Source organism: Hippoglossus stenolepis, chromosome 14 (assembly GCF_022539355.2).
Source record: "Hippoglossus stenolepis isolate QCI-W04-F060 chromosome 14, HSTE1.2, whole genome shotgun sequence".
NCBI lineage: Eukaryota > Metazoa > Chordata > Actinopteri > Pleuronectiformes > Pleuronectidae > Hippoglossus > Hippoglossus stenolepis.
In genome coordinates this window covers 22,114,836-22,140,013 of record NC_061496.1, presented here as the reverse complement: position 1 = coordinate 22,140,013, position 25,178 = coordinate 22,114,836, and the positions used below count along the sequence as shown (strand labels likewise).

General features: G+C 41.5%; 2 protein-coding genes across 9 annotated transcripts in view; one reads left to right on the top strand and one right to left on the bottom strand.

The window, feature by feature from the left end:
• The window catches only part of LOC118121084 (cyclin-dependent kinase-like 5), a 36,035-nt gene extending 14,770 nt beyond the window's left edge, over positions 1-21,265 (top strand). For 2 of the 8 annotated variants that reach the window (XM_035176742.2, XM_035176733.2), the window contains 16 exons: positions 6,248-6,293; positions 6,455-6,591; positions 6,708-6,828; positions 7,389-7,448; positions 8,852-8,942; positions 9,057-9,246; positions 11,595-11,675; positions 12,529-12,695; positions 13,155-14,235; positions 14,629-14,730; positions 15,201-15,306; positions 16,282-16,405; positions 16,599-16,701; positions 16,945-17,067; positions 18,172-18,327; positions 18,432-21,265. In XM_035176742.2, coding sequence (XP_035032633.1) covers positions 6,496-6,591; positions 6,708-6,828; positions 7,389-7,448; positions 8,852-8,942; positions 9,057-9,246; positions 11,595-11,675; positions 12,529-12,695; positions 13,155-14,235; positions 14,629-14,730; positions 15,201-15,306; positions 16,282-16,405; positions 16,599-16,701; positions 16,945-17,067; positions 18,172-18,327; positions 18,432-18,791 — 2,961 coding nt within the window. In that variant the 5' untranslated portion in view covers positions 6,248-6,293; positions 6,455-6,495 and the 3' untranslated portion in view covers positions 18,792-21,265. Of the gene's footprint in view, positions 1-6,247; positions 6,294-6,454; positions 6,592-6,707; positions 6,829-7,388; positions 7,449-8,851; positions 8,943-9,056; positions 9,247-11,594; positions 11,676-12,528; positions 12,696-13,154; positions 14,236-14,625; positions 14,731-15,200; positions 15,307-16,281; positions 16,406-16,598; positions 16,702-16,944; positions 17,068-18,171; positions 18,328-18,431 lie in introns of all 8 variants that reach the window. The other 6 variants (XM_035176735.2, XM_035176734.2, XM_035176738.2 and 3 more) reach the window with 6 other exon arrangements.
• Positions 21,130-25,178, bottom strand: LOC118121086 (retinoschisin). The gene is made up of 6 exons (XM_035176743.2): positions 25,058-25,178; positions 24,589-24,614; positions 24,293-24,491; positions 23,403-23,544; positions 23,123-23,318; positions 21,130-21,769 (listed from the first exon to the last, which is right to left on the bottom strand). Exons 1-6 carry the CDS (start codon positions 25,119-25,121, stop codon positions 21,617-21,619), a joined length of 780 nt encoding a protein of 259 aa, XP_035032634.1. The 5' UTR covers positions 25,122-25,178; the 3' UTR covers positions 21,130-21,616.

Sequence of the window (25,178 nt, the reverse complement as noted above, 5' to 3'; positions counted from 1 at the left end):
TTAAAACAACAGACTATGAACAATCAGATCATCAAGCATCAACAGTCAGAGGACAAACATCTGCACCTGTGTTATGTAAGGATGATCGGACATTTAATGTTTGGTCATGATGATTTATTTCTGAATCTTTGCACTGCTTTTGTCTGTGACTTAAAGTTGTGAAATAGATCTTATGATATGTAGACCTAATAAAAAGATCCAAAAGTGAGTAATTAGAATGTTGACTTGATCCATCAGGCCCCTCATTGTATAAGGACCTGCCACGGAGCATCAAGTAAATCACAGCTGCTCCTCATTCATCTGTTGTTTATCCCATCTTGATAATAAATGTTCCTTTTTTTTTTAGATCATATTTTATTTTGGCATTGCCTTAGCTTAATTTTGTCTTTTTTTAGGTTGCATAACCAATGGTGCTTTTACCACAGATAATAGAATTGATGCGGCCAGCTTACATTTGTTTCCTCCTAAAAGAAGCTGTGAGGCTGTCAGTAAAATCTAGATTTATTTAGTGGAGAAAAAAAGTGTCTATCCGCCCCCTTTGATGGGAACAGTTATTTTTGCAAGCAGTGAAGAGAAACTGGGACATGAGAGGGGAAAAAAGGACTTTCACATCGAGCATTAAATGGGTCACCTTGAGTGGCGCACTTGTCTATGTGGTCCTATCAGGAGCCAGAGAGCGAGTAACACAAAGATGTAGGAGGGGACACACATTTCCTGTCTGAATGTTAAAGTCGTCATTGTCCCCTGGTACATGGAGTCTATTTAAAGAAGACCGACTGACTTTAAGGCCCAGCCCACCTGTTGATGTACCCTTTGTGACTGAATTCACACATTCTGGACGTAGTCTTTTCCCCACAAATTCTTTCCACTTACTATGAGTCGATGCAAAGCATTACATTTATGTTCTTCTGTGCAGTTTAGCCAAAATATTAATTCATTTTCAGAGTTTCTCAAATTTGTGCTAACTCATGTTGAACTGCACCAGTTTGTTTTGGAATCTCTCACCACACGATGAACCAGATCCATGTTACTGATAACAACCTTACAATTGTGTAAAAGCTGGACAGAAGTGGATGGAGGAACGCACTGATGCTGGTTTTGTAGGCAACAGATGACAAGCTGCAGCAGAGTTATTACTGTCCTGTCTGTTCCTTATATGTGGATCATCACTGTTAAATAAAAATCTCATTTATATATTTTGTGCCTGAAGAAATGACTCAGGAAAAATTGGAATTGCAGCAGAAATACATTTGCAGTTTTCTTTTTTCTTATTTTCTGCTACCAAGTGAACATTTTGATGGCTTTGCACTAGATCCTCCAGGCTGTTATTAACAAATGTCACAGCCAAGCAGTGCATGTTTAATAGCTTTGTTTGGACAGGGTAAGTAGACACATAACACAGGATCTTGCTATTATGAATCCATGAAAAAGCAGGATATGACAGTAAACCAGTGCTCTTAATTCTGGGTTCAGTCTTGTAGTGTGTTGCAGGTTTTGGCAGCACACACTTCAAACCAGAAGAATAATATGCCAACATGATGCACGGAGACTAGAGTGTTACACAGCCCTGTTCTAGCTGCGTCCTCCACTGACTAATGGTGCCTTGGAAGAAAAGTGACATGACTGGTTTAATCAAGAACAGTGAATAATTTTGTATTTAATTTGGAGTCTTTAATCATTTCCACTGGGTCATATTTACATAGTTATAAAACATATATATCTGTGTCCCTACTTCGAATCATGAACAACTGAAAAATAATCTTTAACTGATGTCGGATGTTTTCAAAGGCAAAATATCTGCAGTAGCATTATTGATGGGGATGTAGCTAAATATGCCACAGAAAGAGAAGTGCTGAATAATTGTTTAAAGTGAGCTGACTGTGCAGCAAAGTCATTTTAAATTTAAATACCATTAAGTAGTGTTCAAAATTGACATACACACTACGAGTCAAAAGTCTTACAGTCATCCTATTTTTCCAGTTTTTATCGAAATAACTAAAGGTTAAGTGGTCAACCCGTAGACCACTTTCTCCCACTATCCAGAAATGAAGCCAAAGTGATCGGATTTGAACGTTGTCATCTTACGCCGATGATGTGATTTGGGAGCCAGAGTCTGCGCTCTAGCGATCAGGGGATGAGCAGTGTTAGTGAGGTCCCAACGATACATGCGCTCAACCAATCATGAATCACTCTCTGCTGTTAATCAATTAAGACCAACCTTACACGAGAAATTAGCACTAACATCAGTGAGATCAGATAAGAACTGCCTAAAATGACAGAAGCCATCTTTGAGAAAAAAATGATACCATGTACTATGACTTTTTTGTTTGGTCCCATCCACTATCATGGAGGAGGTGGGCATTATTGGGTGTACTGAAGCCAGCCACTAGATGGTGATCAAGAAGCTTTGGCTTCACTTTAGGGGAGCAGTCATGTCGTCCATCTTTATATACAGCCTATGGGTCAACTGCCCAAGGTTAAAAATAGGGCACTGCTGGCACAATCTCTTTTACTACACCCTTTGATGCATTATTAGGACAATACTGTAGAAAGTAGTACTGTAAATGGTCATCAGGGGACTCATTTATAAAACTGTGCATATGATTCATACTTAAAGTTTGTGTACACACTAAATGGGGCCTGAAAGATGTGTAGGCAACTAGGTTCATTCAACAACATAATGACACAAAACATCAGAAGTGAAGAACCATTGAGAACCTTCACATGATGAAGAGCAGCACAGTCTCCACACTTCAGAAAACAAAATTACATGTGCAACAAATTTGTCTGAAGTTCTTCAGCTCTGTGGGGAAAACTTCCTGAAGTTTTTTAATTACCATTTTAAAAAAAAAACACTGTGCTGAGTCAAACATTAAGATAACATTTTGCTCAACAAAAAGATTCAATGATTCCTTGTTAAAAATGTCCCAATAGTTTTTGCTATGCTTTAATTTCAGAGGCAATGAGACATTGAGTGTTCTCAAACATTCAACTAATGGTGTATTTTGAAGGATTTTACCTTCTAGGCATTATTTAGTTTTATTAAAGTTACTTACTTCTTTCCCCTGCTGTTTTTGATACAGACACTGCACCTTAAGGTATCAAATAATTGGTCTTGGTCTTGGCCCAAGATCTGAATCTGTGCTGTTTCAGGTCGTGGGAGAGGTGACAGCATGTTCATGGTAAATAATAATTTACCCAGCTTGGTTTCTCCCCCACATAAATGAGCCCCACAGTTCGTTGGCACATGGGAATTCCTAAAGGTCTTAAAATAAAAAGTTAGAACAATAGGTTCAGAGCAGCTGGTTTATTGCTGTAATCCCTCCGACATGAACATGCACATAAACTACAAAATGTTGTAGTTATACTTAGAAACTAATGAGAGATCAGTGGGTTGTAATATTGTTTTTTACGCTGTGTAATCTGAGAATGTGTTATCATTCTGACTGCAGTGCTTTCTACGTTTTGTACTTGAAGCAGAAATAACCTGAACTGACTTAAATGACTGATGTAATGTGCCATGAATAGGAGCAAAGAAGCAGGTTACCTTGGGTCTCTGAAGTTTTAATGTCTCTAGTTGGGTAGTTTTGGTGCTTTTCAGGCCTCCACAAGTCAATCAATGCTGCTGGCAGTAGGGAAGTGAATCTTGTTCATTTTTTACAGCTTCTTTCGTGACAAGTGTGTTTGGGCTGTTGTGATTTGTGCTTTATGGCTTTTTTTGCAAATGGATTATGGAACTGAGGTGGAACTAAGATCAGAAAATGATACAGCAACAACAAAGCAAAAATAATTTAAGACATCTATCTAGTAAAATACTAAGACTATTTCCATTTTATTAAAACAAGTGGTAAGAATGTAGATACAAAATGCCTATCCATCAGAAAATATACATTTAATCCTCCCTACCACATGACTCTTCATCAGCACATACACATTTTGCCTCTCCATCATTTGCATTGGACAAAGATATTTATGCATTGATAGACATGCAGAGATTAAAACATTAAGTACAGCTCATGCAAATACCCACAAATTGTTGTACAAAGTCCTCAAAAGATTGTATTATACAATTACAATGTAAAACTCTTACACTCCCAATGGAGCAAAGTCCTTCCCGGCCAACCGTTCCAAACAAAGCAGGATTTATCAATGCTTAACTTAGGCCAAATACTCAAAGGGACTTAGAGAAACAACAAATAAAAAGTCAGCCAATTTTAATCCACATTCATTTTTTAGTTGAACAAACTTTTGGATGTGCTTTTAATTCCTCTTCAGTTTGATGGACAAGACTCTACAGAGATGACAGTGAGGGAAGAACAGTTGCTCGATACATAATCAGGGAGGGGCCCTGTTAGGAGGTAGTGATGAGTGGGCCAAGTGTCTTAGATTGAGAGCATAGCAGTACAACAACATCTTGGGCTGTCCAAGATTTCATTTATCAACTGGTCTTTGTCGTTCACTGAGATACAATCAGGATTGTTAACTATTCCAACAAATGTCGTTGTTATCCTGTCGAACCATCTGAAATACGATAAGAAAATAATCTAGTGGAACATAATGGATGAGGTAATTATGTTCCAGGGTACAATTGATTTTTAGGACATTTACCTTCCTAGCCATTCAAGAACCACCCACATGACAAGACACCATGAATGGGCCTTTAAGTATGACATCACCAGATCAATTTGCTTTTGAGAATGGGCTTGGAAACCCGAAGATTATTTTTAATTCCCATAAATCTAAGCTCTGTCATTGCTCTGGTTTACATGCTAATGCAACAACACTTTGACTTTTTTTATTGCATATGTAGTTGCATGAATCATTGTCCCGTCTCAAATATTGCTCATCATATGTATCCATCCATCCATTATCTATACTTTATCCCTAGCTTATCTTATATCTTATCCTTTGAGGGTCACGAGGGCAGGAGCCAATCCCAGCTGACATTGGGCGAGTGGACAGGTCACCAGTGAATCACAGGGCTATATTCAGACATGACAGGAGTAATGTGTAGACACACGTCAGTGTTTCCTGTGCACTACATACCATTAAAGCCTACGGTATTCAAGACTTATACTGATTAGTTAAAATGCACTGTAGGTTCTGGTCAGGTTCATTTCCTCAATCAGTGAGACGTACATGTATAACAGGCCATTCAATTTAAATTGTTTCCCTGCTGTGCATCATGTCCCTTCACTCAGACTCTCTTGCATATGCAGTGTACGGGGATGCTCATAACCCTGCTGTGAGTCATCTTGTACTTCTCCTTTCTGGTAGCAGTCATTGTTCACTGTGATCTATGTTGCGATGTTGCCGCTGGCTTTCTGATGGGGGGGGGAACTGGAGCACAGCTCTGAGCCATAGGCAGAAATACCAGGCCTAACTAGGACATGCCGAGAAATGGGGCTAGCGGTGGGGTGTCTCTCACAGAGAACTTCATGGAGGAATGATGAAAAGTGTCTCTGGGAAACGGACTCAGTGGTCACTACATCTGAATTTCATTGTTTGCTCCATTGTTTGATTATTTCAATAGATTTTTGCAGGATCTTTCTCATAAGGCACCCACTGTTCCAGGTGCACTGGTCCTATGTATACATTTCACCTGTGAATCATTCAGTTACATTAGTGCTACACAGCCGTTATATGCTGACCTTTCCTCAATTACTGATAATGTGATACAAAGAGCAGTAAACTTTCACACAAAGGAACCTGTAACCATCAATTAATCACCAATTTACTGGCATTTTTGCTTGAAAGATTATTTGAAATATTAATCAAATATTAAATAGTTGCTTGATTTTCTGTCAGTCAAATAATCTGCTCAGCAAAAAATCATTGCAGCTCGACATCAGACTGAAAACAACCCTGAAAGACAAAAGGAAGTTTTAAAAGGAAGAAAAAAACGAATTTTGTGTTTTGCTCTCTACTTTCACTCAGTAATGATTGTACAATTCATCTTGTGACTTCTTGTGTGGGTACTGACCCCCAGGTTTGGAGCCACCTATGATATTATTATGACTAATATTGCTGAAGATTAGAATTAGGTAATCATCCTAATTTTGGGGGGATTTACAAAAGTCTGTGCTTTTAAAGATGCAATTTTTTTACTGCATATCTTTTTAGCCAAATCCCAAAGAAATGAACAAAAATTTGTGTTAATTTATTGTAAATAGAATATTGTCATTCATCTGTACTGCTGTGTTTTTCCCAAATTGATTTCTCACTGGCTGCTTCGTTCTCATTGCAGGAGACCAATGAAATTGTGGCCATTAAGAAATTCAAGGACAGTGAAGGTAAGGTTTTCTCTGATGAGGACAACACAAGGACAAAATTACCAAACACCCTATACATAATCTTTATCTTTATTTCTGTTGGGCTGCATCCCATTCTCTTCAATACATGTACGCCCAGTGTACGTATTCCTGATTTCTGTCTCTGTCTCATCTCCATGCAGAAAATGAGGAGGTTAAAGAAACGACACTGCGGGAGCTTAAGATGCTCCGCACGCTCAAGCAGGAAAATATCGTGGAGTTGAAAGAGGCCTTCCGCAGAAGGGGAAAGCTGTATCTCGTCTTTGAGTATGTGGAGAAGGTAAACTCCCTCTACAGACCTTTTCTTGATTAGCTCTACACTGATTTGTTTTAATATCACCCCGTATGGTGGTCGTATTCAATTTTTTTTTGTGTGTGTGTGTTTCCATTTTTTAGAACATGCTTGAGCTGCTGGAGGAGTTACCCAACGGTGTGCCGACTGAGAAAGCACGCAGCTACATCTACCAGCTAATCAAGGCGATCCACTGGTGCCACAAGCATGACATCGTTCATCGGGGTAAAGTTTTAATTTTTATTGGGACATGAGGGAGACATTATTAATGAGGCGTAGAAGAGACAGCAAGAGGACCATAGCGCTGCTTTGACTACTGCTTTTTTGGATGCAGAGAATTGGATATAATAGAAAACATATCATTTTTCTCTTGAAACAGTGGCTTTAAAGGTTTTCTAATGCGTTGTGCACTACATTGTTCACAAGCTTTTGGCGAATCAGTGGCAGCAGAGCAGGAAACCAGATGGCCCATGTGAGTTTTTGGCACACTGAGAACAACTTAGCAGGCGTCCAAATGGCCTGTGGCATACCCAGACACACATATGACAGTGTTACCAAGGGATTTGATGTATAAATTACAGTTTGAATTTACAATCTGAAAATTCGATTTTTCAGATTCTTTGTTTGCTGTGTTTATGAAGAAATATCATTCACCTATTTAAACTTTTCATTGGTCTCATTGATGAGCATTCGGTGTGAAGGTAAAGAGGATAGTGATGATGTAGTGATGATGCCCCTGCCCCAGCGCATGTGTCACACTCGCCATCTGTGTTTCTCCTCCTCAGACATAAAGCCAGAAAACCTTCTCATCAGCTCTGACGACACCCTGAAGTTATGTGACTTTGGTGAGCACCTCTATCAAATACTGACACTGTAAGGGTTGTAAGGAAGGCAGCCAAAAACAGTCCAAGCTGTGATGTAGAAAGGATATTTTCAACAGAAACTATATTTGGCTGAAACCAGTGCTGCGGGAGTACAGCAGGCGGGCTTTATCTGGTTCATCTACAACTCTGCGTGCAGCCTCCTCTTGCTTCACACACGGCTGCTGTGCATTCTCCTCTCATCTCAATTAATGAAACGTGTTGGAAAACAAGATGCGAATCACGCCTTGATTCAATCTGGTAGTGCCTCAACATAACGGGGGGAAGCGGAAAACATGGCATAGCCGGCATCATGTAGGAGTGAGAGACTGAAGACCTGCTGATTGCTCTGTGTCAGTCAAAGGTATTGAGGGAACAGACATGGATCCCACTGTGTCATGCTGCACATTTAATTTTATTGTTCTGATGTTTTGATTTCAGACTATGAGAAATGCACAAGCTGAAAGTGAAAAGTTCATGCCGACAGCTATTTGTACCAGTGTACTTTATTAAGATTTATTAATGCAGGAATTAAAAATGGACTTAAACATTGGTCATTCAGGACTCCTGCTATTTTGTGGCATTTTTAAATAACTAGTTTAACATTATGGGAAGAACGCTTCTTTTTATTTCCTGCTGAGAGTCAAATAAGATGATTGACACCAGTTTTAGGTCTGTAGGCTAAATATGAAGCTAGAGCCAGGAGATGGTTAGTTTAGCCTTGCATAAAGCTTGATAACAGGAGAAAACATCAATCGTGGCTATGTTCAGCCTTTACTACTGTAAACATAGCCAGGCTAACCAATTTCCTCTTTCTTTATGCTAAGCTAAGATAACCTAACAAGTTCATATTAGTGTACAAGCGTAAGAGGAGTATTCATTTTATCATCCAACTCTCAGCAAAACAACAACATAAGCTAATTTCCCAAATGTCACCCTCCAAAATCTCACTATCTCATTATCCTATAGTTCTTCAGGATTATGAAAATGAATTCATATTTTTACCCATGTAGTTCAAATCTGACATTTTGCATCACTCATTTGCTAAAATATACAGCCACAGCTAGTGGCTTTAGTCACTTATGAATATGAACTCAGATTTTGCATCATTTAATAGTTGCTATTTTCTATGACTGATGATGATGTTAAACAATATCCAGGATTAATATGATTTAATATTCCCAGAGGGTTAATCATCTCTTCTACTGTACACGAGTACAGCTTTATCCTAACTCAGCTACTTTTTAAGCTACTTGAATCTTAATGAGAACCCAGAGAGGTACCCAGAGAGGTACCAGACTGAAATCACTTTTAGGTGTCTCAGCATATAGAGCCTATCAAAAGTCTCCTCATCATACTATATTGCTTCCTCTGTCTTTTCTTTCCAGGCTTTGCACGTAATCTCTCAGAGGGGACTGATGCCAATTACACAGAGTATGTGGCCACTAGATGGTACCGCTCTCCAGAGCTCCTGCTCGGGTACGTACTGTCTTTTCTCTATCAAGCAGGGGTGAAAACTACAATGACATATCATTTAAGTGGCTATTCTTAAGCCTGGCCTTCCTCGACAATCCCGTGAATCTCTGGTCCCAGGGCCCCTTACGGGAAGGCAGTGGACATGTGGTCAGTGGGCTGCATCCTCGGAGAGCTGAGCGACGGACAGCCTCTGTTCCCAGGAGAGAGTGAGATTGACCAGCTCTTCACCATTCAGAAAGTGCTGGGACCCCTGCCACCAGAACAGATGAAGCTCTTCTATAACAACCCTCGCTTCCACGGGCTGCGGGTAATGTCAGGCCACACATCACAACCCTCGCTTGGGTTCTCTCTTCTGACCCATCTCTCTATGATGCTCCTAATTATTTCTGCTCCTTCCCTTTTCTCCCACGTGATCTTCTCTCTCTCTTTTTGCCGTCTCTTTCTGCCTCCTCCTCGTTCTTCTTCATCTTCTTCCCTTATTTATTTTCTCCCCCTGCTAAGTCTGTCCAATCTCTGCTTGTTTCTTTCTTTCTGGCGGAGTGTTCTGTGCCGTGACTGATTGGATCACAATGACTCATCGTGTATCATGTATCCTGTATGCGCTGTGAAGGAAGGCTGTGTTAAGTCTTCTGTTGCAGGCTGGTGCTACAGCAGACCTGGGTTATCCTTCTCTTTCCCTTCCTGCCCACGCCTCAGGATATAATTATTAGTTTGCAAACTGCCCTTATGTGAATCTCTGCTGGTGATATGGACCCAGCTTGATAATTCCTTTTTTACATCTTGGACACTTGATTAATGGGTGTTGGCATGCACCCTAAATTCTTGTCAGAGTTCCAGCTCATGAATCTACATTAACATTGTTCTCTCCATTAAACTGCTCTCTACACTGAGACAGGCACATGTTGGAGAGGGATTGTTCCTGAGTAAACATCACCTGCTATTGTTAGTACTCGCTCAAGGGGAAAAATATCTCTGCTCTCCACAACATTGCTATGCCGGTTAAATTTAAATGAGTAGATAGCATCTGAATGGTGGACATTCATACTTAAACCCCTCATTAACAGACTGACTCTCTTAATAACAGTGGAAAAGACCACAACACAACCACTGAGAGGAGAATGGTTTTTTTTCGACGGAAGCACACAAACTGTATTCATTAAAAAATAATGCAGCAGACCAGCAAGAAAGCACACAACACTTGAACGCAGGATGTTTCATGGTCGTTTTATCACATTGGCCACCTACGGTGTGCTTTGTATCACTTGGAAATGTGTTGACGTTCTGGACATTTTGTGTTTTTTCTCTTGGCAAACAGCAGATTCACAATAGTCAGAAAGAAAACAAGAGTGGATGTGGAAGTCATCTCATGCAGTAGTGCTCTGTGTGAACATTGTTTTAAAAAACTTTATTTGAGGACTAGTAGCATCTTCAGGGTAATGTCTGAAGAATTCTGTGAGCACCTCAAAAGACAGTGTCAGTGAAAAATTACGATAGATATTTAGCAGTCAGACATGTCAACAGACAGACCTCATGTGAAAACCATATTGCAGCAACAGTAGTGACACTAACATGCAAACTACCAGATATTCCAAGAGGATATTAGTTTAAGAACTTATCCAGCTACTACAATATACTTAAAACAATCGATCAACAAATATATCATACGCTATGACCAAATCAAACAGACCATAAATACAAAATCAAACCTTAAATAGATCATATTTTAAATGACACACATGATGAAAGTTAAAATGAAAGTTAAGAATTATGTTAAAACTGCAACTTCAACCCATGCCTCAAGAAAGTGCTACAGTAAGTACAACATGTTATTCATAGGGTTCAGGTATGTGGGCAAAAAAACCTTTAATATCTTTGTGCGAAGTGTGTGGAGTGACTTATTAAATAAGTCACTCCACACACTTTTTTTACTTCAAGTAAAGTACGTCTTTTTTGTCCATGAGGATTCAGGAATCAGACCAAATTGTAGAATTTAATCTCCAGTAATTCTGTTACCCCAACATGCAGCAGCATTAATACCAGGAAGTGGCCACACTGATAGAAAATATTTTTAAGTTTCCAACTAGCCACAAAGAACTTAAAGTGAGAATAAGCTGCTTTTAGACATGTTACTGATTATCTGCGGACGTTCTCCACCTGGCCCCCTAGTATGAAGTCAGCAGAAAGCCGTGAGAATCCGATGTGCGAACACAGCAGCGGACACTGATGAAGATGTCAAGAGACTTTGAGATGACAAGAGCAGGGTTGATGTGCTGTAAACCAAATCTCGTGATCTCCGCAGCTGAATTAATATCTTACTTCCTGCCTCTGTCTGCTTCACCCGGCTGCTCCACCTTTCACCTGAATAATGCAGAGGATTTGTTGCTGTTTTGAACGCGTCTGTGCAGAAAACCTCCCGCTGCGTTGTGCATGTGTGAAAGGTAAACTGCGGATAAAGTCCAGATAATTGGGTTCAGACAGGTCATTACTGAAAACAGCTTTAGTAATATTGAAGTTCAGGTAATTAACACTTGGAGTCAAACAATTTGATGCATCTACTCTACACACAGCTGTGTTGGTTGATGTTGCTATTTCTACAAAGCAGTAATCATTTGGCTGTTTACCACTCTGTACTTTTTTTCCACTCTCTCTTTTCAGTTCCCTGCTGTGAACCACCCACAAACCCTGGAGCGCAGATACCTGGGAATCATTGGCGGAGGCCTGCTGGACCTGCTGAAGGTAAGGATCACAGGTCTGGCAATAATTGGCAAAGCTGCTCTGCCGAGGAGTGATTTTTATTTTTGATCTTTTATCCATTTCTGGTTCATTCCTGCTCACATAGTGGCCTAGTTTTATAAACTACACATTTGATTGCACACTCGATAATTGCATCATGATCATCATGTTTACGTCGTGACTGCATGATGCCTCTTCACTGCTTCAGCATCTCTCAGCTCATATCCTGGTTCCAGCACTGCTGTTATTGCTGTGTCTGCACTGTAAACAGGAGCTCCATGTCAAGAATGTGGGCTGTGTTTGTGCACTTGTGCTTTTCCCAGCAGATAGTGACTCACTGCTAACACAATGTCATCTCAGGACTGGATTCAGGACGGACATGCATCGATCTCATTACATACCAGGGTTTTTCGAATTGACTTTAGATATTAATTGAGCTAAAATGTATTTGCTAAATGCCAATGTGAGGCTGCATTTCTTGCAAAGAGTAGTTGTCTGTCTTTGTTTGTCTGCCTTGTTTGTTGTAAGATTATTGCTACTATGAAATTATACTACTCTGAAATTATGACACATTCCGTTCAGTTTTGTATTTTTTATGCATTCACACAGAATTCAGCTTTCATGAGTCTATGGAGACCGATTATTACACAAATTTATTTGAGTCACAAAAAAATCAAATGTCGCAAATCATATTTTACATCGTTTGATGACTCTACGACACAATTAATTAGCAGCCTGACTGTTATGATAATGGGGGTGACTCATAAAAGCATGACTGTTTCAGTTCGTTTGCGATGTCAGGATGTTCGTGATGTCTTCCGGACTCACAGGCTTCCTCTGTGTGTTTGGGTGTTAGAACCTGCTGTTGCTGAACCCGACAGAGCGTTTTCTCACGGAGCAGAGCCTCAACCACCACACCTTCCAGACACTGCGGCTGGTGGAGCGGCCAGGCCCACCAACACCGACACCTGTACGCTCCTCCAAGAGAAAACCTCACCATGGAGACAACACCACCCCCAGCAGGTCAGCAGCAAGCACTGTACAATGTGGATGGATGGATAGATAGATTCAATGCAAGAGTAAGGGTCCTCTGATGGATCCCTGTGGAACACCAAATGGTCTGTATTTATATAGTGCTTTTTAAGTCTTGATGTGCTTTACAGTACAGTTGTCATTTGCCCATTCACACACACATTCATGAAGTGCATCTATGTGCAGCACTCTCTATCATGCACCAATCCTCCTTGTATGATAGGGTGTCCTCCTTTCAGTTCCCTGCTGTGAACCGAGACAGGGATTGAACCACAGACCCTCTGGTTATTGGATGACCCGCTATACCTCAAGAGCCACAGCCACCATATTTACATACCAAGCAAAATTACTTTGATGTGATTTTTACCATCTAACTACGATATTTTCCACCCAATAGCATAAGATTGAATATGTGATGCACAGTAAGTTGACCATTCTTCTCTCTCTCAGGAGCCATGGGAGTAAGAGCTCAGGAAGCCATCGCTCCAGCAGCAGAGAGGGCTCCAGCTTGCCTCGGCATGAAGACCTCCACCCCAGCAACGACAGCTTTCTCAACGGCAACATGCCTACAGCGATCAACCTCAGTCCCACCCTGCATCCCAAGAACTACCAGCCGCAGATCTTTAACCATTCCACTTCGTGCAGCATGGACCTAGCCAGCAGCAACCTGCCTCACTTGCTCAGTCCCGGTGAGGCCAAGGGCAAGGGTGACTTCGAGATGAGCCTGGGATCCAAGGTGTCAGACGGCCCCGGAGCCAAGTACCTCAAATCCAATTTCCGCTCGCATCAGAACCGCCATTCCTTTGTGGAGGGGAAAACCAACACGCTTCAGTCAGGGGATAAACATAGTAGACACAGCTACATGGAGTCTCACAGCTCCACACCCTCCTCCTCCAAGTTTGCCTACCTGAACTTATCCAAGAGCTACGGTACGCTTAGTGATGCCAAGTCTGTGGGAAACTTAAATGATGTGCATCTCTATGCAGATGAGCCTACAGCGCGCTATTTTCCTTCAAGCTGCCTTGACCTCACAGCTCCGAGCAGCCCAGCAGCCCGCCGAGTAGACAGACTGGGACTCGGCACAGCTAGCCGAGGAAGCATGCGCTCAGAGAGGGAAAGCAACACTCTGGACTCTTCTTACAGGCGCTCATCCATCCGCCACAAGGCCTCAGAGGAGGCCAAGTCGCCAGATACCCTGGACCCTGGGGAAAGTGGCGTGGAAAGGACCCATGCTCACTCTCTGTCCGCCCCACATGACCCTGTGTCTTACGGTCAGGGATACACTAGCCCCTTCTCCTCCCAGCAGAGGCCGCACCGTCACTCTATGTACGTAAGGAGGGACCACCAGAGGACACACGGGGCGGAGGAGGGTCTGGTGGTGGGTCAGGGCATGCCTACCAGAGCCAGCAGCCTCCAGCTCCTTTCTCCACAGCTGCAGCACCGCACGCTGCCTCACCACTCTGGGGGCTCCTCCAGAGAAGAAGACATGAGCAGGGTCAGTCACCAGCCCACATCAATCTCCAAGCAAAAGGAAAGTCTAAGCCTACAGGATGTAAACATATCAAATGCCAACACCAGGTTGTGTTGGATAACTCTTCCTTGGTGTCAGTTGTACAAAAGCACAGCAAGGGTTTATTTTGGTAGCCTCTGAAAATATCATGATCTGTGTTTAGCTCTTTTAGCTAGATCTTGTCAGTCAGTTTCTCAGGTTTGGAAAGAATTGGAAAGGAAGGATTAATATAACTGCAGCTTCATTTATGAATGATGGTTAAGATCTCGTTAGGATATACAATGAATCATATAAACTGGATATTTATAAATACTGTATACACACATATAGTTTATATAGGGTGTGCGTGTGTGTATTTGTATGTGCGCTGCAATGCTGAGCTCACCTCATGCTTCATCATGTCTCTGTTAGCAGACTGAACAGGCACCCACTGAGGTCATCCACAGCAGACCCCCAATAAGGGACTCGACCAGGGACAACTCTGCATCTTTTCACACACAACGGCAAAAAAGCGAGGTCCGACATTCTGCCTGCACCCACCATTCCCCACCCACATCCAGTCTTCCGAGAGTGTGGATGTGGGTGGATACTGCTGTCATGAACTGCTCTCTCCCTTTATCTCTCCCTCTCCCTCCCTCCCTCTCTCTCTCTCTCTCCATCTCCCTCTCCCTCTCCCTCTCTCTCGCTCTCTCTCTCCTCATCGGATGCCTCTTCATTTTCTCTGTGTGCTTTGCTTCCCTCTAAAGTGACTATACTTACGATAGCACAGTCAAGCTTGTCATCGCAGCACATTTCAGTTTGGCTCTGAATACATTCATAGCCTCCACAGATGCTGTTTTATTACAATGGCCACTTGTAAATCAATACACTTTCCCCCTTGTTCCTGTTATTTAAGGTACATTTTAAAAATCAGCTCAGATAGAGAGGCATGCAAGAGCAGTAGGCCTCTGTGGCTTTATGTGACGAGTTCTTCTGTTGTGACTCAGGTCGGCTTATATCATGACCAGCAAACAGAAGATGGAGGCTCCTCCAAAGAGAATCGTAACATCTACAGTGAATCCATGCCAAGGAGAGTGGGAAGCTTCTACAGAGGTTGGTTTGGACAGATATCCCTTTTATTCACTGCACTGTGCAGATCAAATTGTTGAGCATCTCAATCTGTCTGCGGTTTACTACAAATCTTACACATCTAATTTATTTATTGGTCAGACTTAAAGCCAGTGTATATTGAATTCTCACTGATTACTGAATCAGAGTTTTAAAAATCTTGTTCAAATGTGTTTGTGCATACTCCTGTGATATAATATAAATACCCAATAATCAAGCAGGATTTTTGCTGAAGATTTTTTATTGGCATTTGAGGACAATTCCAATAATAATTTTTGACTAAGATTACTTTTACGTACTTTGTTTAGGAGTCTGTAACTAACCCTGTCAGCAGCACTGTGAGACTGTAGCCCAGCACAGACTTGTTTAAAGCTCAGTTCTGTCAGTGACAGTGTTAAAAGCAGCAGGTTAGAGATCAGGGGATCACCAAAACCAGTTAGATTCATCTTCTGTGAAACAATAAATAGTCCATCTAACAGTCAAGATAATTCAGTGTGGACAAAAATGGGGGCTAACAATTGTAACCAAGGTATTTACACTCAATACACCTCTCGGTGCTCTGTTGGGAACAAACTATGCAAAGCGGACATTGTCTCTAAATTGCCTCAATATAGTCTTTGTCATTTATGTATCAACATTTACTTTTCTCCCTATCTTCCTTTACTTTAACAGTACTCTGATGGTGTCTCATATTATTACATTGTTTTGACACAAGCTCAATAGGGCACCACAGACAAGACATTCTACACATAAATGTATTTAATGTTGATGTAAAATTGACCCTTTCCATTTGTTGGAGTTACAATTCACAGTATATAATACATTACATAGTTATACAGTATATTTTGAAAGTACTTTAAGCCTGCTTGGTAAAGACTGCAGAATGTGTTGGAGCTGTACAGAACTGTAATCTGTTGATTTTCCCCCTGAATGAACTTGTTTGCTGTGTTTGTTGAACAGTCCCTTCCCCCCGGCCAGACAACTCCTTTCATGATAGCAGGGGTCAGAGCCGGGGCTCTGGCTTGTCCGGGGACAGCAGCGGTTTGACGAACCACTCCAAACGCCAGCCAGGCTTTGACCCTTGGTAATTATGCACGTGGATTAGTTAATTCACCAAAGAATATCTTCTCTAACTGAAGCTACAGTGAAAACTCCAATTTGTTCATGGTCTGTTGTTCTGGCACATTCAGTTTTACACTGGTGGCTTTAACATAAATTGTCAGGTCTTATTAGGACTTGGGCGACATAGTGCTCAGTCGGCTTTGATTTATTTTCAGGACTGGCCCAGATACTGTTGTGTTGAACTCTGAGCCATCCAAAGAAAAAGAGAAGCAGGGTTTCTTCAGAGCAATAAAGAAGAAAAAGAAAAAAACTCAAATGGTGAGTTGTATGTCCAGTAATTCTTCGGGTGCGAGTCGTGTCTGGATGTTCACGCACATGTCCTTTGGATGTCAACACCTTGTCTGTTAAGCTGTCTGTCTACATACTACACCTCCTCCTCTGCTTTTCAAATGTTTAATACTTTGCCTGTATTCGCACATGTATAAAAATATAAAGCCATATCTTCTTGTTGTGTTGTGCTCATGTCCCCTGTGCCACCAGTCATGTGCCTCTATATTACAGATGGAAGTCCCCGGTGGAAGGCCTCCTGTCATCAAGAAATGTCTTTTCCCTCTGTTTAGCCCAAAGAATAACATAAAGCATAGTTCCACTGTGAGAGTCCTCCCTGTAGTGTCGTCTCCCATGGTACATGCTGTTTTACACTCTCCTACTCATCCTGCAGCTCAGTGTCACCCAACTAACAACGCATGCAGTAGGAACATTAATCCACTCTGTTTTATTGTTTACTTTCACCTTTTAACAGAGTTTTTCTCTGGTTTTATTTAAAGAAATGATGCATTGTGGTTAATTCACGTAACAATGAATTGCTAACATAAACAAGCCAGATCCATAGAGGCAGGAACAATAACATTAAATATTAACAATGAGGCAATGATTTTTTTGGGAAGGCTATTCATGAATCTTTTTCTGGCAAGCTGTATGGATCTGGCTGTGTTCAGTCCATCAGATTCTGATCAATGGCCACTGATTTCAACCACTGCCCTGAAAGCATGTCTCTGGTTATGATCTGAGGATAAGTGAGAGAACTCATCTTTTGTGTAACATGAGATTTTAGAGATGTGTGTGTGTGACCGGCTGTGAAGAGCATAGGATGAACCAGAAGAGTTGCTAAATATGAAAAGAAACTGCCTGAATTCCCAGTGACAGTAACAGTTCATCATGAAACAGGTGTGTGAGACGCTCTCATCCCTTCACTTTTCTATTTATATCTGACACTTTGTTCAGATTAGGAGAGGAGGGTTTCTGCTGATCACAGAGCGCAAATAAACGCAATCTGGCGCCAGGCAGTCAGACTCAGAGCTGGTGGGAAATAGTGTGTAGTACTGCTCAAAGAGTAGATGGTCTCATGAAAAGCTTCATGTACAAGATGAGGTGTCTCTCCTATTCCTCACATCAGAAAATGTTTCGGGTTTCTGGCTCCGGATGCATGTTTGTTTGTTTTTTTCCACTGCACTTGAGATCAAACAATGCAATGACCAATTATATCAAAATGAACTCAAGACCTATGTCAGTGGTAAATCGACACATGTAAAGGACGACACATACCACAGATATGTTTTCTTAAGAACATCTCCGCATATTGATAAAACCTGTGCTGTAAACGGTGTCTATTTCACCTCAAAAAGCACATTCATTGTGTTACTTGTTGTCCTTCACATTGTGTGGACCTACCTCTGTCATGAGTGTGACATTAGGGCTAGATGACAACTGACTGTCACTGTGCGACAGGTCCCTACTGAAGGGGTCGATCCAGTCATCCAGAAGTCGTCCAGGTCTTCAGGTCACCAGAGCGGCCGCCACAGGACCCGTGACAAGAGCAGAGACCGAGACCGAGACAGGGACAAGGACTGGCCTCCTGAGAAACTGTCGGATTCACATTCTCCGGTAAGTCTCAGAGAAGAGATAAAGGTCTTTTCTTCTTCTTCTGCTTCTCCTTCTTATTTTGAAATCTTAGATTTAAAGACGGTGTGTTATGTCTTATTTTTTAGAGTCAACCACTGAAGTCACTTCGCAAACTCCTGCACCTTTCATCCTCCTCCTCCAACCAGACGGCGCCCTCTGATATGCGCTATCAGCCACTGCCTAATCCAGCCTCCACTCAAGGTGGTTTCTCTGAGAGCCGGGGCCACTCAGGGGTCAGTACGCCCCAGCTGAAGAGCCGACAGGCGGCCTACCCACTGCCTGCACAGCTGGAGTCCGGCTGGCACACGTCTGCCCTGGGCCGCCCCGAGGGCAACCCCTACCCAGAGCAAATGAGCATCAAGGGAGGCCAGAACGGGCACGGCTTCGGACGCCCGTCCAGGTCTCGTATGCCAAACCTCAATGACCTGAAAGAGACGGCGCTGTGATTTCCACTGCCCTCACACTCACTGGGGGATGACGCTTCCCCTCTGTTGCTCCTACACCTCCCTTATGTAACAGTACACCTGCTGTACACACACACACACACACACACACACACACACACACACACACACACACACACACACACACACACACACACACACACACACACACACACACACACACACACACACAGTTACCAAACCTTCAGTTTTAAACACTGCTTGCAAACAGGCCAAAAGCCTTTTTATGTCTAATTTTTTTTAAACTTCCATGTTTGATAGACTTTATATTATTACTTATATAATTCTGATTATAATTTTTATTATAAAGTAAATATATTACAAATTAAATATATATAAATGGATCAAGTGTAGATTTTAAGTGTAAGTATTTTTGTTTCTATCAATATAGAAATATAGTACATTTTACTGCGTAGTATTTCCTTAAGACTATCTAAAGCATTTTAAACAAATGAATTTTATCAGTTGTTACCATAGAGATGGGTAATGTCAGTAATATCAGTGTGTTCATCTCATTCTGGACTCTAACTCTTCGTCTGAGCTGTCTCGCCCTGTTAGATGTGCTTTCTTCTACTGGACACAGATGCTCAGATGTGTCATGCTCAGTTGCCGTGTAGTTTTTCTGAGTTGGCACCGACAATCTCTGTTCTTTTTGAGGATATTTAGGTTTTTATGTCTTTTTTGAAACGCAGCCATTTTAGACACTTTGGTGCCATAAACTAATAGAAATCCTAACCTAACACCTCCCTCTGTAGGTCATAATGAAGCACTGCATTTACCGTTCTCAGACAGATTACCACTCACTAACATTTCAACACTGTCTTTTCATGTATATGAAGTGTTAATAATCCCTTCCGTATATATTCTAAACAAATATACAGTTAGAACTATGGCTAGACGTCATTTCAAACAGAACAGTCTTTAATAACTGTACCTTATGCAGACTATGCCGAAGATCCTTCTGGTAATCTACAAGTATTTACTGAGAAGTTCATGTATGTGTAATGAAGCACCCGCAGTAATTAAACCTTTATACTTTGCTTCACGAGTCTCAAGTTAACTTGTGATTTTCTCTGTTAACTGCGCTCACGACCGGGATTCTGGAAAGTCTGTTAAAGATTTCACAAAAGCTACTTCCAAGTGGTTGCAATCGTTTAATCAGTTAAAAAAGATAGAGGCAAAAATGTTATATAAAGTTTAACTGCTGGAATTTTGTCTATAAGAATCATTTTAATTGTATTATTGTTGGTAAGTAACTTTTTACAGCAGTTAGAGGAATATAAAAGCCATGTGGCCGTTCTAGTGCAGTGGTTCCCAACATGATGTTCCCCCACAGCCCTGTCACATAAACTCAAGCACCTCTGTAGTTATGTTCCAAATGTGTTCATTTTAAACTGGATATATAGTTACAATATTTCATACCATCGCACTTTGTTCGGTCAAGTTTATATGTTTACTGTTACCACTTGGTCATAAGATGGATTTTTCAACCATTTGTCTGTTTCCTGTTTTATCAGTTTCTCATTTATTATCTTTTTTTTTTTAGCTTTGTTTATCCTCCAATTTTGGTGGCTAAAGAGTTTCTATCCATTTCTTTCTCGATATCTAATTTTCAGCTATCCAGTGCTTTAAGCTTTTCACACACTCATACTGTTCAGGTATTACTGCTGACTCAGTATGTTGGTATATTTTTTCAGTTCTCTACCATCTTTCTATGTGCTCCCTTGAAACTGCAGAGCCCCCGGTTCTACATGTGCACCTGGTTTAGAGTCCATGTACTACTGTATTTTTAACTGACTGCACACACTGAGACGCTGGGGACGAGCCTTTAAGAAATCTTTAAGTGGATCCACGCTGGCGGCAGAAGCTCTGCGCTGTTACATCGTTTTCTGTCTGAGATTAAGTGCCGAGAACGTAGCTTGGCTGAGATGAATCTTAAACTTCTTAATGTTGCACTTCGAAGGGACTGTGTGGCGCAGCAGTGTTGCTGTGACACTGTAAATTCTTCCTCAGTTCATGTTCATCCCATGCACAGTGTGTGAGGACTGAAACACGGGGCAGCAGCGACACGCCAAGTCCAAACACCACCGTACCGTATCATGTGTTGTGCATCTGTAAGGACTGGGCACACTCCATACTTGACACCATACGTCTCACTCTTTGGATAGCTGTTTTGCTGAAGGAGCACCGTGTATTATATTAATACTGATGTGTGACTACTTGTTTGGTAATATTTATAACAGAAGATGTTTATCCACTGTTTAAATGAAATCAAGTATTCAGTTTGTGCTTTTATTACAGACAGAAATGAGTAGCATAGTCAGTGTTTATTTGCCTTTTATTTTCAACAGAGCATTTACATGACAACGTAAACCCACAAATGAATGCTTAACAATTTTAGAATATCCATGTTTACAAATGTAAAAGTAAATCTCAAATAAAACAAGCTCATTTGATTCTACTCTCGTTTGTGACTATTTTCAAAGTAGTGTTTGATTCTGGTTTATCAATAAGTGATCAGATCTGTGTATCTTACTCCTGTAGCTTATTGAAGGACATTTACATCCAAAATATCCCTTTTCAATTGAAATACCCCTGAATGCATTGAAAATATGTCCAATCTAGTATTTATACATCACCACAATTAGATTTTATAGATTTTAAGACAGATGAAATAGTGCATCAATAAACCTGTCCACATTGAGCCTCACCAAAGAAAGACAGACGAAGACAATATCGCCCGTTTGGCAAGCGGCTTGTTGGCAGGGGAGGGGTGGCCGGTGAGGAGGAAGCGGGCCGAGCACACTTCAGGTGCACTTGTTCATGCACATCAACAGCTCCATCCTCATGGCGATGCGGGTGTGCCAGCCCAGTGGCAGCAGGCGGATGTAGCGTGCCACGATGGGTGGACGCAGCAGGTTCTGCACTGTGGAGGATCGGTCAGCGTTCCCATAGAAAACCTGAAGAGAAACAGCATGAGAACATGATACTGGATCTCTTCACTCTTAAGGCTCCTGAATCCTCCAAAAAGAACTAAACTAAAACTAATCTGATGCTTCTTGTTATTTAAACCAAAATAAACTGAAACCACGCTTCATGTGGATCATGTTGATCACAATTTATTGCTTCAATTTCCTGTGTTAAATATTTGTAATGTATTTTTTTTTATGTCCAATTTATTGATTTTATTACATATAAGATTGAACATTTGGGGCTCCATACAATTACCATTAAAGACAATTATTTTTGAGTTAAAAAAAACAGTTTGTCAATGTATGCTTACTGGGAAAATGTAAATTAGGATAAACTCACTATTCAAAATATATTGATCATCAGTGTATATTGTTCTGTGAGGTTTTGTTATGATCAAAGCTGGTGAGACGGATAGAGAGTGATTGATAGATTTATGCGGTTTAGTGGACGACTCAAATATTCTGTGGTTGCTCATTCCCGCTGTCTGAATATAAAGTGGCTTGTTAAAATGGTGCCTCTGCATGTGGAGGTTCAGCTGTGAAAACTGCTCACATGCCTGTTTGTTTCTATTTCATGCAAACTGGTGTCTTTAAGATCCTTTGTCATTTTTTATAAGAAAATACATATCAATATATATAATTAATCTGATACAAGGTTACAAGTTTGGTGTTTCCTATGATGAGCTATAGCTCACAGCGCCTGGGTTGTCCCTGTGTAAAGTCTTTCCAGCGAAATGATGCACAGTCAGTGAAAGGTTTGCAGTTCCAGTGAACGGTGCTTTTAGAGATCTTACACTGAAGCAGCATCCAAAGACTGGATATTGATAAAGAAAGATTAAAACTGAATGTGTGCTCCTTATCCTCATAAAACTGTTTTAGTCAGTAACACTCGTCATAATTAAATCATTCATTGCAACAAATGGAAATAAAGTAAGGCTTGGTGCTTATGGCTCCACTTGTGAAAAAGCTCCCTGGCTAAACATGCAGAAAAGAAAAGTGTGAACCCAAAGCAAGACATGAAGAAACAATTTAAACATTTGAGGCTGGTTAAGACTCTAAAGTAGAAAGGTGGAGGGGGGGGCAAAGACTCAGCAGCAGCAGCCGTGTTGTCGTGTTATTCAATAGTGAAGCAAGCTTTGATGGGAGAATGGCTGTGATTGGTGGGTGACTGATTGGACTAACACCAGCTGACTGTCAGCTCATTACAGGGTAGGACTTCTCTGTCCTGCATGAACTAATGCAAAGCTTCATTTTACTGCCTGGCAGAATAAGGACTGCATCTGCTTTTGTTGTACGAAAAAGAGACGTAATTCTTAACTGGCTACTATCTGATGTATTTACCCTGTTGTTTCCCGTCTGGTCTTTGTAATAGATCCAGTTCAGAGTGTCCACACTGCGATACTGGATGCTGTATTTAGTAATCCACTCATCGGCGTCGCAGCGGCCCTGGGTGAGGATACCAGACACCACCCCCACCTTCTTCAGATCAATCTGGATCCACTGGTACTGGTCATTGAACTTGGACAGCCACGCACACCTGACAGAAATGTCACGTATTACACTCACAATAAGGGCTGCTTACGAGTGTGTCATGTGAAGTGGAGGTGACAGGGGGGCTCACCCAAAGCCTTGGTTGTTCAGGCGGGCCTTGTCGGGGATCCAGGAGGAGTACCAGCCGGTGTACTGGTCCTGACTGGAGCAGCTGATCTGGTCTAATGATACAGATCCAGATTCAAATCCCAGAGGTCTGTGGTAGGGGCATTCTGTGGAGTGTTCAAATACAAATATGGATCAATACAGTTCACAAAGCCTTATAAAACATGAGTCTTCTGATGACTAGAAACTTCTTAGTGATTTCATGACCAAGCCCGTCTCGATTGACATAGCTCACAGTAAAAAGTGATACTGTGAGGCTTGCGTGATAAGGCAGCAGGACATCATCTGATGTGTGCTGCTTCTCCCAGCATCAAGCTATTAGCTACAGGACACGCCGTACTTTGGGCTCCCTAATCTGCTCATCACATTCCTGCACTGGTAATAAGATTGTCTAACAGCATTGGACATTCCAGGCCTCTTCTTCACAGTTGAGCATCTCTTAATCTCAACCTGTTCTAATCTATATGTGAAACAGATCCAAACCTTTTTAACCTGAAGCAGAGAATAAGAAAAATGTTGGGATCATAGTAAAGAGGTGATTGTGCATCGCTGAATATATGCAGAGTCCAGATTGGGCTGAGTGCACACGGCCAGCCGCCATCATCTGTGTGGTCCATCACACCATCTGGAGCTTTGTGTGTGCCCACAGACACACAAGCACACAAAAAGACACAACAGGATACACGGCTGCCTACTATAAATCTTTACACGTCATTGTCCTTCGCATCATTTGAATCCCATTTATCACTTTTTAAAGAAAAACTTGGTTAATTAAGGACATTCAACATCACGTGAGTGTGACCAACAGGGGATTATAATAGAATCCAGGTCAGGCGACACAGGTGGAGTCCTCACCTGGCATGCAGTTCATTGGTTGCCCCTGAGGTGGCGTTGGCAGTAATGCCGGCGGCACAGGTGGGATGACCTCGGGGGTGAGTGTGGATGAGTCAGCAGACTCACAGTCACAGGTGCAGGCCTTGACATTGCTCGTCCATGTCTCGATCACCTGCTGCTCCTCCTCCTGCAGCTCCTCCTCCTGGACAACCTCCTCCTCCTGAAGGACACACAGTTAACACACTCAGCCCTGCTCTCACACTCAGGTACAATGACATTTCAGAATCATTTCAGGTGGTTTATTAATGGGCTCCTACCTCCTGTGAGTGAACAGCTCTCAGGGCTGCTCCACATCAACAGATGCATGAAATGTAGAAGCAGATGGTGACATGAACTGTGAGAAGCTCGAGCCAAACTTTAGACAAAATGAAGTGGAAGTAACTTAAATGCCACACTTTGATACATAAATGCGTTGGTCGGGGTTGCGGTTCAAGTTAGACAAATATTTGTTATTAGTCTGCATGGTTTGTGTTAAGAATCCTCGACTGGTGGGAAAAAAACTATAGTATTGCAGGAAAACAATCACAAACACTTAATTGTTCATTCAACACTATTAAAAAGCCTCCTTATAGAAAAGATGTTAAATTCCTGATTTCATTTCAGCAAAAATATGTATTTACTTAATATGATAACTTCTTTCAGAACAGTAATTGTATGTTTTTTTTTTAAAGGTAGGTTCAGTATATCATTTAATATTATCCCTCATGCGAGTGCACAGTGACTTACCCTGAGATATGAGCAGGAGGAGCAGCACAGCGGCACGAGCAGTAACCACCATCTTCGTCTTCATCTATGTTGGAATGTAGTTTGTGTGATACCCAACACTGGTGGATAGGATTACTGTAAT

What these genes read in the sequence shown, in the direction of transcription:
- LOC118121086 (XM_035176743.2), bottom strand. Translation starts at nt 25,121, where the DNA reads ATGAAGACGAAGATGGTGGTTACTGCTCGTGCCGCTGTGCTGCTCCTC. An exon ending in GAGCTGTTCACTCACAGGAG is followed by an intron (nt 24,492 to 24,588) that starts GTAGGAGCCCAT and finishes TGTGTCCTTCAG; the next exon opens with GAGGAGGAGGTTGTCCAGGA. An exon ending in ACCAATGAACTGCATGCCAG is followed by an intron (nt 23,545 to 24,292) that starts GTGAGGACTCCA and finishes AACACTCCACAG; the next exon opens with AATGCCCCTACCACAGACCT.